Below are 17,902 nucleotides of genomic sequence, written 5' to 3'. Positions count from 1 at the left end.
GGTTCGTGAGGAAAACATAAGAAGATTTGGCTTCCATTTTCAAGTAACTGTGATTACATGCTATATCTGAACCAAGAACTATTGTTAGGGTTTCATATGGTTTAGGAGACTGAGCCAGGATCATAAAGCTTGGTTCCTAAAACATGCTTAACACAACCACAATTTATCTGTGTTCACACATAATAAGTAACCATGATTAGTTGAAAATAGGAGCTAATGCTTTTGGAGGGAGGAGTGAGCACACAGGCTGGAAGTTCACCCAGACGCTCCCCTGTAGTGTTAAACTATAATTTAGTTTTCTTTATTTACAGTACTTCTATCCTGTTTTATAACTCATAGAAACTTTCAAAGTGGCATACAAAATATTCCAACAATAAAAATCAAATTCAAGTGTATTAGGAACAGAAATAATGTGGCTATCCCATGGTACTATGATTATTCAGGGGGCATTTTCTGCTCTCATTCTTAGTCTTCCATGGTGTTGCCCTTCAGCCTCTGCCTACTACAGTTCCCACTGATGTCCTCTGAGGGAAATAGAGTGGGACTGACTAGCTAGATCTTGTTCAACCCATGGTGAAGACAACTCTTCCCATGTTAGTGGCTGACAATGTCTGAACGCAACTATTATGTATGATGTAAAGTTCTGTATAAATACAACACATTCTCACTAGTATTTCACTTTTTTGACAGAATTATGGATCCAAGCTTGCTAAGAGAACGAGAACTTTTCAAAAAGCGAGCACTCTGTACTCCGGCTGTAGAAAAACGTCCAGCACCCTCTTCTGATTCCTCATCTTCTAAGAAGAAGAAAAAGGTAGAGCAGGGTGGATCATCAAGCTCAAAACAGAATGCAGGTTCGTGGGTTCTGCTTTTGGAGTTTAAGCAGAAACTATTCTTATGTCCTATCCTTCCAGCACATTGAGCTTTATGTATACATAACGATCTGATTAACGTGTCACAATGAACCACAGCTGAAATAAATGTGAATGTGCATTGTGCTGGTATATGCTACTGAAATCTTGCATGTTTTATGCCTCCCTCACTACTGCCGCACTGCCACACCCAGATTTGTGGCTGATTTCTCTCCAAGCAAACCACAAGTGACAAGCCAGGAATAAACTTTGGTCTCCATTGGTTTCTTAATTCATGGAGAAAAACAAACCATAAGCCTAGGTTTGGACAAGCCAGACTATGGTTTGTTTCCTGGCAGGAGTAGGGGAGGAGTGAAATGCCTGCAGTTTTAGTAGCATTCACAAGCTCACTGTTCTTTTACATTAAACCATAGTTTAATTGTGGCTTAATGTTTTTAAGATGTTTTATCACTTGTTTTTTGCTGCTCTGGGCTTCTTTGGAAGAAAGAACAGGATATAAATTTAATAAATAAATAAATAAATAGATAGATAGATAATGTGCAAACCAGGGCACCTTGTATGGTTTGTGGTGGAGGGTCGGGAACAATTTAGATCAGTTAATGACTTGGGGATGGAGAAGTTGGACTATAAACCTTTTCTCAAAAAATACTACTACTAATAATAATTGACATAACAGAAATGGAGCTGAGGGACTGTTTTTCTCGGTTTGTGGTGCTCCTTCAAGAGAGAAGTAATATTATCTGAACTTTCATGCAGCAGAGCTGTGTTGCTAAAGTGATTCTAGCTCTCATGATAGTATTTTGTTAGTGTTTATAGTTTTTTTAATACAGTTTCCAGTTACATGAGTGAGGCTACTGTGTATTTCTACTCTTAAAAGAAAAAATTAAATCATCAGTTAAGATTCCAGTATCCCATTTCTGGCCTTTATGTTATATCATAGCCTAGAAATGTGAGAGATGGAATTAACCCTGGCTTATATTGAGATTTCTGTTTGAGTGGCAGGTTTTTTTTGCAGCTGGTGATAGGAGCCCATGCAGGTAAGTTAGGAGCAGTAAGGTAAGGAGACTTGCTGGGCACTAGCAGCTGGACAAAGGAATAGAGTAACACTATGCTCTAATAAAGCAAGCCTCATCATTCAGCCAGCTCCTGTTGCATGATTGCCATTCTTTCTTTCCTCCAGACTTCCTTCCTCAAGTCAATGATCATACACTTTCAGGGCCAATACTAAGAATTGCAAAGTTGGTGCTGCTGTTGATGTAGAGTCCTATCAGCCAGCTAAGCAGTTGTAACTTGCAGTGTTGAGTATTGCTTAGAATTCACTGAGACTTGCTTGTGGTTAGAAAAAGACTGCTGTACCACTCACCCCATGGCAGAATCAGTTCAGTCGTTTCCTCCCCTCACCTCATTAAACCAGATTGCAGAACTAAATGTTACATGAGCCTGCTGCCAAGAATTGCTTGTCCTGTCATCACCATGCTGTGTTCCCGTGCTCTGCATAATTTGATGGCAGCAATGAGACCTCATAGTGTAATGATATCATGGCATCAAGTTGTACTGTGTGTTGTACAGATTTTGGTGGAAGTGGGAACCCAACATAGGGCTACTTAGATTTGGTGCCAGCCTTGCTTTTCTTGTAAGGCTTAAATCCTCTCAAAGTCAAGAGCAGGAAACAATGCTGTTTTCATATTAACAGAGTTCCTTCCTTGCCTGACTGTTCCAAATATAAAAGAAAACACAGCACATACTGTTGGGTTTTTCATGTTTTTTAACCAAGTTGTCAGCCCTACTGTGTAGATGCAGGGTTGACAAATATGCAATACGGTCAGTAGTCGCGCTGGTATGCTTTCAAACTCATGTATTGGCATAAGGCTAGCTTTCATGGCATAATGCTTTCATCAGATGCATGGAATGTTACCCTGGATTGCCAGAATATTTTATATATATTGTGGTGTCTAAAGAAAAACATGTTAGCAGTAAGGTCAGAGGAGATGGAATACAAAAAATGCCAACAGCAGTAATTAACTGCAGTAATGTTGATAAATGTCATTGAGTTGGTAAGTTACAGATCGTAATTAATTTACCAATGTAAGAACAACTTGTTGAATGGTCTCTACAATTATTTTACATACAGCTAAAAAATTTTACTGTCAGTACTTCATGCATTTCATTTTCTTTTGACCTCCCTGCTGACATAATTTTCTCTCTCTGCACCAGGGACAGCTAACCAGCGGTTCTCCGGTTGTTGTTGTTGTGCTCTCAACTCCCATCAGCCCCAGCCAACAAGGCCAATGGTCAGGGATGACAGGAGTTGTAGGACAGCACCATCTGGACTCCCAAATGTTAGCCACTCCTATACTCATTCTCTGATGGAATGCTTATACCATAATGAATATGTGAATAACTTTAAATATTTGAAATGTTCTACATAAATGATTAAAAAAATGTTGTTTGCTCATCTAATACCTTCAGATGTGCAGAATTCTAAAATGGTTCTGTGTTGCTATACTTGTTTGGGTTTGATAAGCTTTCAGACTATGACAAATACTTTAAAAATAGAATCAGTCTTAGTGCTATTTTTTACTTTGCTGTTTTTATACACTTTACTTTGTCTTTTTATATGTTATTACTTGTTGCCTGCCTTGGGAAAGAAATATTGAATGACAATAATATTTATTTTTAAAATAAATAAATTAAGCAGTAGACATAATTGGTCAGATGAACAAAATTTTACTCCAATCTAGTCAACAGGTTTTCATTGTAAAACCAACAAAGAAACCACTTTTACATAAAATCCATTTTCACATAACACTGTGATTGATCATCCCAGTATTAAGCATTTTGTGAACTCTTCAAGTTTCTATCCACCAGTAAACAAAAAATGGTGCTAATGATATTTAAGGCTAAGCAGAATCTGACTTGCTTGGTCAAAAGTTGCAAGCAGCTTTATTATAATATTGAACATAGGTTTTGCTGCAGGTGCTAGCAAAACAGTCCATTGCTACACCACTTCTGTTTCACGTTTCCTGAAGCTGTCCATCATAGATCTAACAGGGTTTGGTTCATTCTCCAAGTCTTTCATAGTTTTGTTTTTCACACAGCAGCAGCAGTCAAGCAGCTCATATAAGAAAGCTAGCACCACCAAACATATTACAGTAAATATAAATATGACCAAAATGACAAAGCAGGCAGTGTTCCAGTTGTCATGGAAAGGATAAATCTTCTGCACTTGAAAACCAAGATATTGGTAGAGGGATGTAGTTTCATTCCAACGGCTATTGTTGAATGTTGCCATGTTGAGAGAGTCTTCCAACTTCCGTCTCTGCACCAGCTCTGTGTGTTGAAATATACAAACAGGAAAGTTGGTGATTTTCCTTTGTTGTTAAATTTTTATGCTTTTTCCTGTCACCAACAAAATAGAACTGTTTCTTCCTATGTAAATAGTTTGAGCTAGGTTGTGTTGTTTAATTGGCTAATTGTTTGTTCATGTTTCTTGCTACAGTTTTATATAACGGTGTTGACCTGCAGGTACATTAATTCAGTTTTATTTCAAATAAAGCAAAGTTTTGGATCATAGTGCTTACTTTATGTTTCTTACTGTATTGCAAGACTGCATCAGTCATGCGTAGGACTAGACATTTGACTGGACAGATACTGTCAAATAATGGTCATGTATTTTGAAATCAACTTTATTAGAACAAAAAACAGGTTTGACATTTTGCAAATTGTAAAAACAAGTTAACCTCTCCCACCCACCCCAAACCCAATTAACTTACAAAATGGTAATTGCTATGATTTTTAATGTTGGGTAAAGTTTGTATAAATGTGAACAATTTACTGATCAGTTCTCTCAGTTTCATCCTGAAACATGGTCAGCCTACAGTTGTTGTTGTTGTTGTTGTTGTTTTAAAAAAAGTAAAGTAAAACAGAAAGATAAGCCAAGTAACAGCAACTATTGAAAAACAAAAAAATAGTTTTTAAAATCACTTGTGCAGGCCATAAATTCTTTGGTTCCTTCAGTAAACAAGATGAAGTCCTAGGCAGTCCTAGGACCTTTGCTACTATTGTAGTTGCCTGTGGATAAGCAGCAGTAGAAGCTTTCTCTGTGACTGCTATAGGACTAGGGAGCAAGCAGACTTCACTCTTGATCTTGCTAATGAATGACACCATGATGAAATAAATTGGTAAATTGCCAGCTGTACAATGGCTAGTTTATACACGATGCTAAACCGTGGTTCATTTAGCCAAAGTGTGGTTTGTTTGAATGTCCAAACCTAGATCAGCAGACTGACTATGGTTTGTTTTCTCACAACAAAGTGTGATGTAAAATCACGGTTTATTGTTGGCTAACAAGCTGGCTTACTACCTTTGCTTGGATATGTCTGCATTCTTGCTTAGCCATAGTTTGTATGACCACCCCTCTCACTAAGCCATGGGTTGGCAAACTAAGGCCCAGGGGCCAGTTCTGGCCCAATCGCCTTCTAAATCCAGCCCGCAGACGGTCTGGGAATCAGCGTGTTTTTACATGAGTAGAATGTATCCTTTTATTTAAAATGCATCTCTGGGTTATTTGTGGGGCCTGCCTGGCGTTTTTACATGAGTAGAATGTGTGCTTTTATTTAAAATGCTTCTCTGGGTTATTTGTGGGGCATAGGAATACATTATTTTTTTCAAAATACAGTCTGCCCCCCCCCCCCCAGGTCTGATGGACAGTGGACCGGCCCCCTGCTGAAAAAGTTTGCTGACCCCTGTAAGCTATAGAGGCATGAGACAAAAACAGTTGGAAAACAAACCAATCATTGGAGAAACAAGCCATGTTTGCCCATCTGTGAGACAGTTTGTGGTTTGTTGGACATATAGTGGCTTAAACAAATCATGAGTTAGCATTACATGCTAACACAGCCAATGACAATCTTGACTTCATGGAATATTTGGCCATATTTGACTGCTTGGCTGACTGGCATGCCAAACTTAGTCATTTTGTTTGAATTAAGTTCTAGTGTTTAGAATATAATTCTTTGGTCATAATTCACATCACAGTGTATTTCTATGCAGAAGTAAGTCCCACTAAGTTCAATGGGGCTTCATCCCAAGTAAATTAGCATAGGTTTGCAGCTTTAGAGAACTTTTTAAAGGTCACCAAGATTTGTGTCTAGATTAATGTCTACTCATACAATGGAAATGCCCTTTACTCCCCTCTGCTTCCCGCATACCCTTCCAAATCTGCACGAATAGTATCTCAGACCTTTGGAGAAGATTTGGGGCTGTATTGTACACAAGATGTCCATTCTGGTTGCATTTGGCATTGTTGATTTTAGCTCTCTGAATCCCAGGTTCAGAACAAAGTAAGGTGTTAAATCAATTTCTTACCATGCCTTGTTCAAAAACTCCAAAACAACAGTTTCTTGGTTTAGAACTATGGTCAATGAGAGACTTCTGGGTTTAATTACAGTGCCCTGCACAGAGGAAAAGGAAGGAGCAGCATGTGCAGGCAAAAGGCTAGCACATCTTTCAGCCAAGCTAAGATCTGATCATTTGAACAAGGCCCATATGTCTTCTGGGTCATAGTAATCCAAGTAGTACAGATTAATGTTGGTCACTTCATATAATTCTCTGAAATGGCAGCTTTTGGTACAAATAACAGCCAGACATCAAAATCAGAAGGATATATTGCTGTTTAAAGGGCTCTGAGCATCAATGAAGACCTTGCTTTTGTGAATGTATAGCATTTATTGGAAGTTTAACAAAAATTGTAATTGCCATGACAGTCATACTCTCGAGGTCAAAACAAATGCTAGAATCCTTTTCTAGCCCATGTTTTTACCTAAAGAGTAAAATGTAGGCTACTGCTATTAATCACAGTTCTATTTTTAAATGAGTTTGATTAACACAATAAGGTCCAAATAACTTTGCATTGTGTGCTACAGTGGTGCCTCGCAAGACGAAATTAATTCGTTCCGCAATTCTCTTCGTCTTGCGGGTTTTTCGTCTTGCGATGCACGGTTTCCCATAGGAATGCATTGAAAATCAATTAATGCGTTCCTAGGGAAACCACCTTCAGACCAGGTCCGGGGACAGTCTGTCCCCGGACCTCTTCTGAAGGCTGGGGGGGGGGACAAGGGCTTTTCTTACCACCCCCAGCATTTTAAAAAACCTTGGGACAGCGGAGGACTTCTCCGCTGTCCGGGCGATCTTAAAATGCTGGCGGGCGGCATTTTAAAATCGCCCCGGACAGCGGAGGACTTCTCCGCTGTCCGGGGCGATTTAAAAGCCCCTGGGAAGGCAGGCAGGGGGGAGCAAAGACTTTTGCCCCCTGCCCGCCTTCAGAAGGTGTTCCCACCCCCCCGCCCGGCTTCGCAGCAGCGCTACGAAGCCCGGCAGCTGGGGCAGCTGTTCCCGCCCCCCTCCCCCCTTCGGAACATCGTTCCGAAGTGGGGCGGCTGGGGCAGCTGTTCCCGCCCCACCTCCCCACTTCGGAACATCGTTCCGAAGTGGGGCGGCTGGGGCAGCTGTTCCCGCCCCCCTCCCCCCTTCGGAACATCGTTCCGAAGTGGGGCGGATGGGGCAGCTGTTCCCGCCCCACCTCCCCACTTCGGAACATCGTTCCGAAGTGGGGCGGATTGGGCAGCTGTTCCCGCCCCCCCTCCCCCCTTCGGAACATCGTTCCGAAGTGGCGCGGCTGGGGCAGCTGTTCCCGCCCCACCTCCCCACTTCGGAACATCGTTCCGAAGTGGGGCGGATGGGGCAGCTGTTCCCGCCCCCTCCCCCCTTCGGAACATCGTTCCGAAGTGGGGCGGATGGGGCAGCTGTTCCCGCCCCACCTCCCCCCTTCGGAACATCGTTCCGAAGTGGGGCGGATGGGGCAGCTGTTCCCGCCCCCCCCTTCGGAACATCGTTCCGAAGTGGGGCGGCTGGGGCAGCTGTTCCCGCCCCACCTCCCCACTTCGGAACAGCGTTCCGAAGTGGGGCGGATTGGGCAGCTGTTCCCGCCCCCCCTCCCCCCTTCGGAACATCGTTCCGAAGTGGGGCGGCTGGGGCAGCTGTTCCCGCCCCCCCTCCCCCCTTCGGAACATCGTTCCGAAGTGGCGCGGCTGGGGCAGCTGTTCCCGCCCCCCCCCCTTCGGAACATCGTTCCGAAGTGGGGCGGCTGGGGCAGATGTTCCCGCCCCCCGCTTCGGAACAGCGTTTTAAAATGCTGGGGGTCGGCAGCGAACACTCCCGACCCCCAGCATTTTAAAATCTCCCCGGGACAGAGACTTCTCTGCTGTCCCTTGGAGATTTTAAAATGCTGGGGGTCGGCAGCGAACGCTTTGCTCCCGCCCGCCAGCATTTTAAGATTGCCCGGGGCAGGCGGGGGGGAAGGCAGGCGGGGGGAGCAAAGACTTTTGCCCCCCGCCGGCCTTCAGAAGAGGTCCTCTTCTGAAGGCCGGCTGTGGGCGAAAGTCTTTGCTCCCGACCGCCAGCATTTCCCTATGGGCTTTCGTCTTGCGATGCAAGCCCATAGGGAAATTCGTCTTGCGAAGCGCCTCCAAAACAGAAAACCCTTTCGTCTTGCGGGTTTTCCGTCTTGCGAGGCATTCGTCTTGCGGGGTACCACTGTATTTGTTTGGTACTCTCACATTTATAATGGTGCCTCTCTCTTTATTTGCTTAGATTGTTGAACTCTTTATGGTCTAATTGTAGGAGCTAATGAGATAAGAGTTAAACCAGTGGCTCTCAATGTGAAGTACAACTTTTAAAAAATGAGATCTTAGTTTTTTCTTGAGATCTCTAGAGAAAGATAGTAATTGGCACAGGGAAAGTCTCCATCTCTGGGCCTTGGAAGACAGAATTCTGGATTGACTTGGTTGAGGAGAGGCTTCCCCAGTCAAATCGAGAGAGAGAGAGAGAAATCCTGTCTGCTTGTGGAAAGCAAGCTCCCATTGGACTCCTCACCTGCAAGCATACACCACCACAACCCAGTGAGAGAGCTCAAAATGGGGGTGGGGAATTGGATGGAGCTGGCAAACCCCCACTCACACCCCTTTGGCTGTGAGACATCCTCCACACACAACCCACAGCTACTATCGCCAAAAGAGAAGACCTACTAGAGGCCATTGGGGTCGCCATCTCAATATTAGGACTACTCCCAGAACTGTTCTAGCTCTGCTTTATTATCTGTGCACCCAACAGGCAGGGAATGCCATGGATCCCAAGCCTCTGGGCTCCTTCTGCTCAACATTGATCAGAAAAGTAATATTGAAATGTATTGGCCAACATGGTCTCTTCAGCTGCATGACAGCCCCACTCCCCACTCACATGAAGCCTCAGTAGTAAATGCAAGAGAGCTTTGGACTACAGCTTTGAGCTACACACCCAAAGCTTGAGGAGCTTGATCATCTTGTTGGGGGGGGGGAACCTAATGTTCTCCATTCCCCATCCCTGTTGTAGAATGGGAGAGCACCGATACTGCCTTTGTGTCTTCGATGTAAGCAGTTCTATACTACAGTTCACCCACCAGTCTAGTCATCCATCTCCTGGATTTTTCTGCCTTCCAGGGGGGGGGGATTTGGGGAAATTGCCCCATCAGAAAAATCAACATAGAGAAAAGAGCCTGCTTGTTAGTGTATGATGGAAGAACAGTCTTGGAAGTAAGAGCCACAGCTAGGCTCTTCTGTTTTAGAGGTAGCTAGACCTCACATGGCATCATTGAGCAGCAGGCAGTGATACAAACTTGGATAGAAAAGCTAGGAGCCAAAAGGCTTCTGGGACATGGGTTGTGGGCTCCAACACAGAACGTCTAGCTGTCACTGAGGGGGTGGGGTGGCAACACTTTTTATTTATTATTTTGATAAGCATGAACTAATACGCAATTCACACAAGTGACACATTGTTAAGATCACATTTTTAGCAATAAACTGTTAATACATGCTTAGATTGGTGTTTAGAATAAAAATATTGGTACCATACTTCAGTTTTCAAAATATTCTACTCTTTATTGTTAAACTCCTTAACTTATTGTCTATCCTTATCAAATACTTTGAGGTTTCAAAGCACATACATTTCAGTGATCCTTGAGTGTCAGCCAGGCACGAAAAACGGCACCCAGACTTTTTGAAGTGCTCACAAATAGAGAATCTTTAGGCACAAAATGCGCCTGGCACCCTGCTAATTTCGAACCCTGGCAGCTGGTAAAACTTGTCACAGAAAGATGGCTGGACTTGGCTATGGAGAGCTTCTGTCATTTCTTCCAAAGGCAGTTTTAGTGGAGACAAAAAGACAAAGCCCTTTTGGTAACACACTACATAGACATAGGCAAGAGTCTTAACTAGTGAGAACAGCTTTCCTTTCCAGCTCTCCACTGGTATATAGACTGCCCAGCTGTGTGTTGAAAATATGAACATGAAAAGCTAAGAGTGTTGGGATTTATTGAATTTCCTGGAAAGAACTGCCATGAGCTTAATTTGATCAGTTTAATTTTGAAGCAGGACCTACAATGTGCTCCAAATTATCAAGAGCAGGGGAGAAGAGGAAGCAAAACACCCACAATAAAAAGAGCATTTGGATTCCTATTGTACTTTGATCCTGCCAAATAACGCAAGATACAGGAAAGAAAACAAAACACCTAATTGCCCACAGTGCCTCTAGCAGGTGCTTGTGCCCAATGGTGGTAGTGCAGTGATAAGAGATTGGGCCATGTTTTGAAGGTTCCTGTTTAGCCACAACTGACACATAGCTACATAGGATCCAACATTTTACTGCTGTAAATAGAGGCAACAGAGCTTGGGAAGTATATAAAATTATGAGCAAAGTGCATGGCCTAAATTATTAGAAAAGCCTGATGAGTCCATAGGTCATAAAGGTATTGTTGCCTACTGATTGCTTTTCTATGAAAGGAATCCTATATATCTATTTGGCCTAAATATCAACAACCTGACGTATTTTTGGGGTGTGTGATTAATGTATGAGGCTGTGTTTCATTTTAGTTGAAAAAGCAGAGTACAGTGGTTTAAAAAACTGATTGTAATCCGATTAATGATTGCTACTGGTGGTATTATGTTGTTATAAGTTTGTACAAAGATTTAAAAACAACACATTTCAATAATATTTAGGGGAAGGGTGAAATATAAATGTAACTATTTAAGAGAGCTTCAGACATGGCTATCAAGGGAGTGACTGCCTTTTATTTTTAAATAGTACTTGTGCCAGGAGGATTGGCCCTGATAGAATGTGGTATAAAGATATGATGGTGCTTAGTAAATCAGTAAATGTATTACTGTCCAATACTGATTGTTTTAAGAATGGGCATTTGTATTTACATGCTGACAATTATGCTTTGGAAGGGTTCTTTCTTTTACTACCTTGAGATTAAAATTTTGAAACAAAATGTTTGGTTTTACAGTAAGGTAAATATATATATATATATATATGTATGCACTTCATTGTGTGCCCACACAATCAAATGACAGTTAAATATTTCATGATTATTTGTATGTACTTTCTGCTTGACTTATTTTTACTTAGCCATATGGAAAGCAGTAAAAGCACATGACTTGCAAAGTAGGTTCTCTAGGTCATGTTAAAGAAGTTCCGTATGGAAACATACGAGAAGATGTTTTTAAGGACGATCTTCTCTGCAGTCTTATACCCACTTATCTGAGAGTAAGACCCATTGAACTCAGTGGGGCTTACATCTGAATAGACACGCATGGAATTGTAATGTTAAATGAACCAGTACAACACAAAACTTAACAGCTCATGTTTACTCTGAAGCCCCTCTGGTTTCAGTGGGGCTTACTCCCAAATTAGAGGATATAGGATTTCAGCCCAAAACAATAATCACTTCACACTTGAACTGGCAGAATCCCACTGAATATGTCAGTGATCCATCTTGGAAGAGGTACAATAGCTAAGTGCTAAGGGTTAAGGCTAGTCTAAGATTCCAGCTTAGTGGGTTTGGTTAATAGCATTTTTTGTGTGCAGTTTAGCGATAGTTTAAATTTGAGGACAAAAGAATCTTACTAGCACAGCCTTATTTCATATTTATTTAACAGTAGCTTTTACCAGGCAAAATTAGATTAATTAGTAGGTCACACGTCGCCTCAAAGGGATTTTGATCACAGAATATTACTGGGTGTGTTGGGCTCTCTCTGTAAGATGGATGATCATCAATTCTTCATGAATGCACAGATGGTAAGATTCTCTATTAGCACAAGAGAAGCGTCTCTGCATTTAAGCAGCACATAATCCAGCTTTAGATGCAAGAGAAAGTAAACAGTTTGTATTTTTTTAAAAAAAATTGTAGATAGGGGTCTTGCATGCTTTGATTTATTTTAAAAAATCTGTTTTGCCTTCATATAATAATTGTACAACAGTTTAAAAAAGGTATAAACCTACCTCTTTTTAGAAAGGATGCTGGAACAGTGCTGATCTGCTGTTTAATACAGCCTCGGGTACAGCTAAAATGGAGCTCTGCTGCTATTGGCTGAAGCAGAATGCAGCTGACAACTTCCTTTATGCTCATTTGCATCAGACCCCTACTCGAGGAGGAAATCATTCATAAATCTGAAATGTAGAGGGTATCTGTCTAGATCTTCTTCCCCTGCCTTGCCATTCCCCCAGAAGCTCCTTTAACCATTAAATATATTTATAAATAATGTGGCCTTTTGTGCTTTTGCTTTGATCCGAGCAAGGCACTTATTGTGTTAATGCCTTCAGGTTTCTTTGCTCTTTTAATGTCATACCAAGCTGGTGCGAACCATCCATAACTAGTCAGAATCTTAATAGAAGAGAATTACTGCCTGATCTAAATTTTCCTATGTTATTATGTACACTCACACAGACACATTTTGTCTTTTCTGCTTTCTCAACCATTTATGGTAAAAGGCATTGAAATATTTGAAACTACAGCAGTAGTTTGTGAATTGTATCCGTAATATTTACCTTTTTTCTTTTGTTGCTTTCTGACCCGTTTCTATAGCTGAAATAGACAGGGAAGACCAGGTGATAGTTATGAGAATTACAATGTGTTTTGAATTCTTCAAAATGTGTCCAAATTTGTTATTCTGTCTTTCTTTAAAATATTGTAGGCTGTTTTTCTAGCATCTTAAGGCAGCTAGCAAAATACCAGAGATTATTATTAACAACAAAAAAGAAATAAGCCAAAAACAGAATAACCTCTGGAAAATTAGAAATTTAGGTTTTTGTTTTCCACAAAATATATCTGAAAATAATGCCAGTGTTCTGTTTCAGTGGATTCGTATTACCATTTAGGAAAGAAAACTGAATTTGTTATCACTTTGACTATTTGTATAAAAGTGATTAAAAAACCATCATGCTAAGTAGTTTTGGGTGTACATTTTCCTTTACTTTTTCAGTAGGAATACACCAAGGAAGAGAAACTATCAATTCCAGTTAAAACAATATTTCATTTTAATATAACTGACTCTATGAATTGAAAACAGAGACATTGTTAACTATGAAAATCCTTTAATAAATCCATTTATTAAATTAAAAAAAGAGCAAAGCTAGGCCAATCTGAAATAAAGCAAAACAACAACAACAGCTTAATGGCTTGGGAATGGGGTTACTAAATTTGCTTTCAACTATACAAATACATTCAAGAACTCTGTACCATCAGAAGTATGGTGAGGGGGCATGAGAAAATATAATCTTCTTGGCTGTGGGAAGGGATTATGGAACCGTCTCCTTATGGAGGTATTCCTGACCCAATCACTGGTTGCCTTTCCATAAGAACAGAAGACTGTTTCACTGTAGCATTCTTTTAATTAACTACTGCCTTTGTTATAGTCTGTTCACATTATTTTAATAATTTACTGATGGTTTTGCTTGTAGTTTTGTTTTTATTGTATTTTTCTATTATGAGATTCCTTGGGTACAGTTTGTAGAGAAAATCAGCCTGTGAATTGTTATACTGCATAATAAATGAGATAAATCTCAAATTTTCATTCATTGCCAGGAGTCTGATTTTTACCCTAAGTCAGTCTAAAATACATTTATCCAGTTCACTCGACCACTTTGTTTGATACAGTAATTGCAGAGACTTTCCACTGGGTCAGATGTGGTAAAATTATTTTTAGTTAATGGTCTTTTCTGGCACATGAATCCAGATAAGATTGCCACATGTTCGAAATTTCCCAGACACAGCTGGGATTTTGCCATCTGTAACAGCACTCGGGCAGAAATCTCTTGAGTGTCCAGGAAAATCTGGACGTATGCCAACCTATGTCGGAAGTGTTGGGGTTTTTTTTTTTTTTGCAAATTTCCTTTAAAATAATTCCAAAACTAAATTTTTGTTTTATTTTATTTTTGTGTCCGGATTTTCACTTTTTGAAATATGGCAACTCTAGTTCAACAAATGGTTTTGCTGTTGGAAACCCAGGGCCAATGGACTTGTGGTACTAGAATGAATGTTACTGGGAAGGATTTGAGAGAGCTGGCAACTTTTCAGAGCCTAAAGAATTCAGTGGCCTTTTCTTGCATGTGGGATCTAAAATATATGCTTATTTGACTTGGTTAGTGCTAGAGAAATTGGGAGGCAGTTTAATTTCTATTTACAGTCTGTAAGACATGGGACAATTAGGGAGATTTTATTTATTACTGTATGTCATCTCATATCCTGCTATTTCTGGGTCTGGTGGACCCTCAGCTGCCTTATAGACAGATGGTTGTACCTAATAAAGTTGTTTAGTTAGTGTAAGGAATTCTGCTTGCGCAACAGGACTTCTTCTTTCGTCCTCCTGTCTCTCCCACCATCTGATCCCAGGGGGTTGGGGAAATGAATTTCCCCTCCAAAAAGATGCAATAAACAATATATGAATCCAATCACATAAGGTAAAAAAGTGGCAGAATAATACATTAAAAAGCAGTATCAGAATAAAAGCATCAGTATTCAAAAGCTATCCAGAATAGGTTTTCATTGCTTGTGGAGGCTATACATTGGAAGACAATTCCTTAAGTGTGCTGTTGTGCTTCATTTCTGAAGGCATGAGGACTCAGAAGAGGAATTGCCAATGCTAATGAACACAATCGGATAATACAGTTTCAGTTCTTGTGCTTTTAACCAGTGGCGTAGCGTGGGGGGTGCCAGGGGTGCCGGCCGCACCGGGCGCAACATTTTGGGGGGCGCGTTTGGCCGGCCCCCCTCGAGGAAGCGGGAACCTCTCCAAGGCGCAGCGCGCCGTCGGTGGAGGAAAAGAGCCGCGCAGCAGCAGCAAAGCCGGGAGGAGGAGGAGGTGGAGCGAGCCTGCTAATTGCTTGCTGGGAATTACCGTAATTTTCACTCCAAAACACACACTTTTTTGCTCCTAGAAAGGAAGGGAAAATGCCTGTGCGTGTTACAGAGCGAATGCACTCATGCTTGCTTTACAGCCAGGAGGAGGGGGTGGAGCTGAGGAGGAGGGAGGGAAGGAGAGCCATGCCAGCAAAGCGGGCAGCAGCCGCTTACACGCGAGGAGGGACAGACGGGAGCCATAGCGAGCCGGAAAAAGCGCTGCGTAGCCAGCAACAGCTGCTGCAGCCTCAGCTAGCAAAGGTCCGTGCGCTCTCTAAACGGAGCAATGAGGCTGCAGAGGGACGGCAGGGCACAGGAGGGCTCTGAGCCACGAGCGCAGTGAAAACCAGTAAAAAGGTTTTTTAAAAGGCTGCTGGGGACAGGAGGGCACGGGATGAGGGAGAGGGGGAAATTACAATTCTCCCAGCGTCTCAGCTGATCCGCTGAGCAGGACTTGGGTTGCAGGGGATTCACCATTAGCTGTGTAAAGCAGCAAAGAGGGAGAGAAGGAGCAAAGCGGGAGTGGAAAGGAGCTGCTTACACTGCTGTAAGTGGCTGCTGTCCGGTTGGCTCCTTTAAAGCAACAGTGCTCTTTCCCTCCCCCCTCCCCGCTCAGCTCTCCGAAAAGCTCCTTCTCCACCCACCCCATGCGAGCTCCTTTTCCCCTTAGACCCCCCCCTCCTGCATTATTAGCCACATCCTTCTCCACCCACCCCACGCGTGTTCCTTGTCCCCTTAGCAGTGGCATAGCGTGGGGGGTGCAGGGGGGGGCGGCTGTACTGGGCGCAACATCTGGGGGTTAGGGTTAGGGGGCGCAAATCCACGGGTTAGGGGGCGCAAATTACTTGCCTTGCCCCGGGTGCTGACAACCCACGCTACGCCACTGCTTTTAACTGTTTTTAATTATCTTTCATGTGCTTCACCTAGAGATGGTTGTTTAGAAGGCAATCAATAAAATATGGTAATACAGTGGTACCTCGGGTTACATTCGCTTCAGCTTATAGACTCTGCTAACCCAGAAATAGTACCTCGGGTTAAGAACTTTGCTTCAGGATAAGAACAGAAATCGTGCAGCAGCAGCAGGAGGCCCCATTAGCTAAAGTGGTGCTTCAGGTTAAGAACAGTTTCAGGTTAAGAACGGACCTCCAGAACGAATTAAGTACTTAATCCGAGGTAAAAAGTACCCCTGCCCATACGGGCCAGTCGTGTCCGACTCTAGGGTTGCGCGCTCATCTCGCTCAAGAGGCCGGGAGCCGGCGCCGTCCGAAGACACTTCCGGGTCACGTGGCCAGTGTGATGAAGCTGCAACTGGCGAGCCAGAACCAGTGCCGCACACAGAAACGCCGTTTACCTTCCCGCTATAAAGCGGTACCTATTTATCTACTTGCACTTAGGAGTGCTTTCGAACTGCTAGGTGGGCAGGAGCTGGGACCGAACGACGGGAGCTCACCCCGCCGCGGGGATTTGAACCGCCGACCTTACGATCAGCAAGTCCTAGGCACTGAGGTTTTACCCACAGCGCCACCCGCGTCCCATTTAATCCGAGGTACCACTGTAATAATTTACTAGTTGGTTGAAGCATTTATTGTCTCCAGTCCCCTTCACATGCAGTCACCATGCCACTGAAGTGTCTGATAAATAACCATTTGGCCCTACCTGTGTTACTGCTTTACTTTACGTGCTTTTTTCATTGTGGGATCACTCCATGGGAATATGTCTTCTGCAGAGCTTCATGTGCAGGGAACTTCATTCATGCTGTGTGGAAGGCTTGAGGCTCATTGCTGGTAATCTGTAAATATCGTTAACACCAAGGCTGCCAAGTTTTGCAAAACTCCCAGTGTAACACAATTTTTAAAGAGATACTCCGCTTTAAAAATGTCACAAACAGTTTATTGATAAAGATTACTCCTATGATAATGAACTGTGCTTTGAAAATCTTTGTTTCTCCAAACATGTAATAAGTGCTGTTTCTGAAAATACTGTAATGCATATGAGAACTGCTAGGTCTTGCTCGTAGCTTTTTCTTTGTGGTTATGGTAACAGAAGGGTATATTTAGCCTAAATGAGAACATGTTTTTCCTTTGCAGATCACAGCAATGGATCTTTTAACTTGAAAGCCCTTTCTGGTGGATCTGGCTACAAGTTTGGAGTCCTTGCAAAAATAGTGAATTATATGAAGGTATAATCATTTGTTTCCAGATATTTAGAACAATAAAGTGTGCACCTTCTAGTATAATTTCCTTAATCTCAGCAGCAATATTAAATGTATGTGACAAGGAAAATGGCTAGATGCAAAAAAATGGCATATATCTTTCAGGCATAACTCTGCTGCTTTTGGGGAGGATACTATTCTGCCTGCCAACTGAGGTCTATCATTTCCTGCTTAATCCTTAAGAGTGGGAAATGGGAGTAGGGTATCAGCTAAGCTCTGCCTTGAAGGCTTCTGATTTAAGCACAAATATGACCATACCTAGCAGCACACAACAACCACAAGCTGATTGATTTCCTCTGACAGTTGGTATCCTGGAAACCTTGTTTCCTGTGCGGAAATGACTATAGAAATTAAGAGGTGCAATTTTGTTTATAGGCCTCTCACAGACTATTTAAACCCCGGGTTAAAAGTGCTAGTTTTAATAGGGAATAAGTAGGCATAAGGGAAATGTGAGACACTGAAGTAAGGGTTTAGTCTTTTCCTCATTTGCATAGCAATACACGACATATCTGTGACTAACCAAGAAGTAACTATATTTTTATGTAACCA

The 17,902-nt window shown here is 42.2% G+C and overlaps 2 protein-coding genes across 5 annotated transcripts in view; one reads left to right on the top strand and one right to left on the bottom strand.

Moving 5' to 3' along the window:
* The window catches only part of GTF2E2 (general transcription factor IIE subunit 2), a 31,114-nt gene that overhangs the window by 1,589 nt on the left and 11,623 nt on the right, over window positions 1-17,902 (top strand). For all 4 annotated transcript variants that reach the window (XM_081176869.1, XM_081176868.1, XM_081176870.1 and 1 more), the window contains 2 exons: window positions 691-854; window positions 17,229-17,320. In XM_081176869.1, coding sequence (XP_081032995.1) covers window positions 695-854; window positions 17,229-17,320 — 252 coding nt within the window. In that variant the 5' untranslated portion in view covers window positions 691-694. The remainder of the gene's footprint in view (window positions 1-690; window positions 855-17,228; window positions 17,321-17,902) is intronic.
* On the bottom strand, window positions 3,580-14,791 carry SMIM18 (small integral membrane protein 18). The gene is made up of 2 exons (XM_081177085.1): window positions 12,246-14,791; window positions 3,580-4,202 (listed from the first exon to the last, which is right to left on the bottom strand). Exons 1-2 carry the CDS (start codon window positions 12,403-12,405, stop codon window positions 3,871-3,873), a joined length of 492 nt encoding a protein of 163 aa, XP_081033211.1. The 5' UTR covers window positions 12,406-14,791; the 3' UTR covers window positions 3,580-3,870.

This window comes from Podarcis bocagei (assembly GCF_964188305.1).
Source record: "Podarcis bocagei genome assembly, chromosome: 17".
Lineage (NCBI taxonomy): Eukaryota > Metazoa > Chordata > Lepidosauria > Squamata > Lacertidae > Podarcis > Podarcis bocagei.
The sequence above is the reverse complement of the archived record's forward strand: the minus strand, read 5'-3'. Positions and strand labels throughout refer to the sequence as shown.

Bases quoted from the DNA above. Each gene is read 5' to 3' on its own strand.
- SMIM18 (XM_081177085.1), bottom strand. From the start codon at position 12,405: ATGATTTCCTCCTCGAGTAGGGGTCTGATGCAAATGAGCATAAAGGAA. The intron at 4,203-12,245 runs GTAGGTTTATAC...TTCAACACACAG, and splicing joins AGCATCCTTTCTAAAAAGAG to AGCTGGTGCAGAGACGGAAG.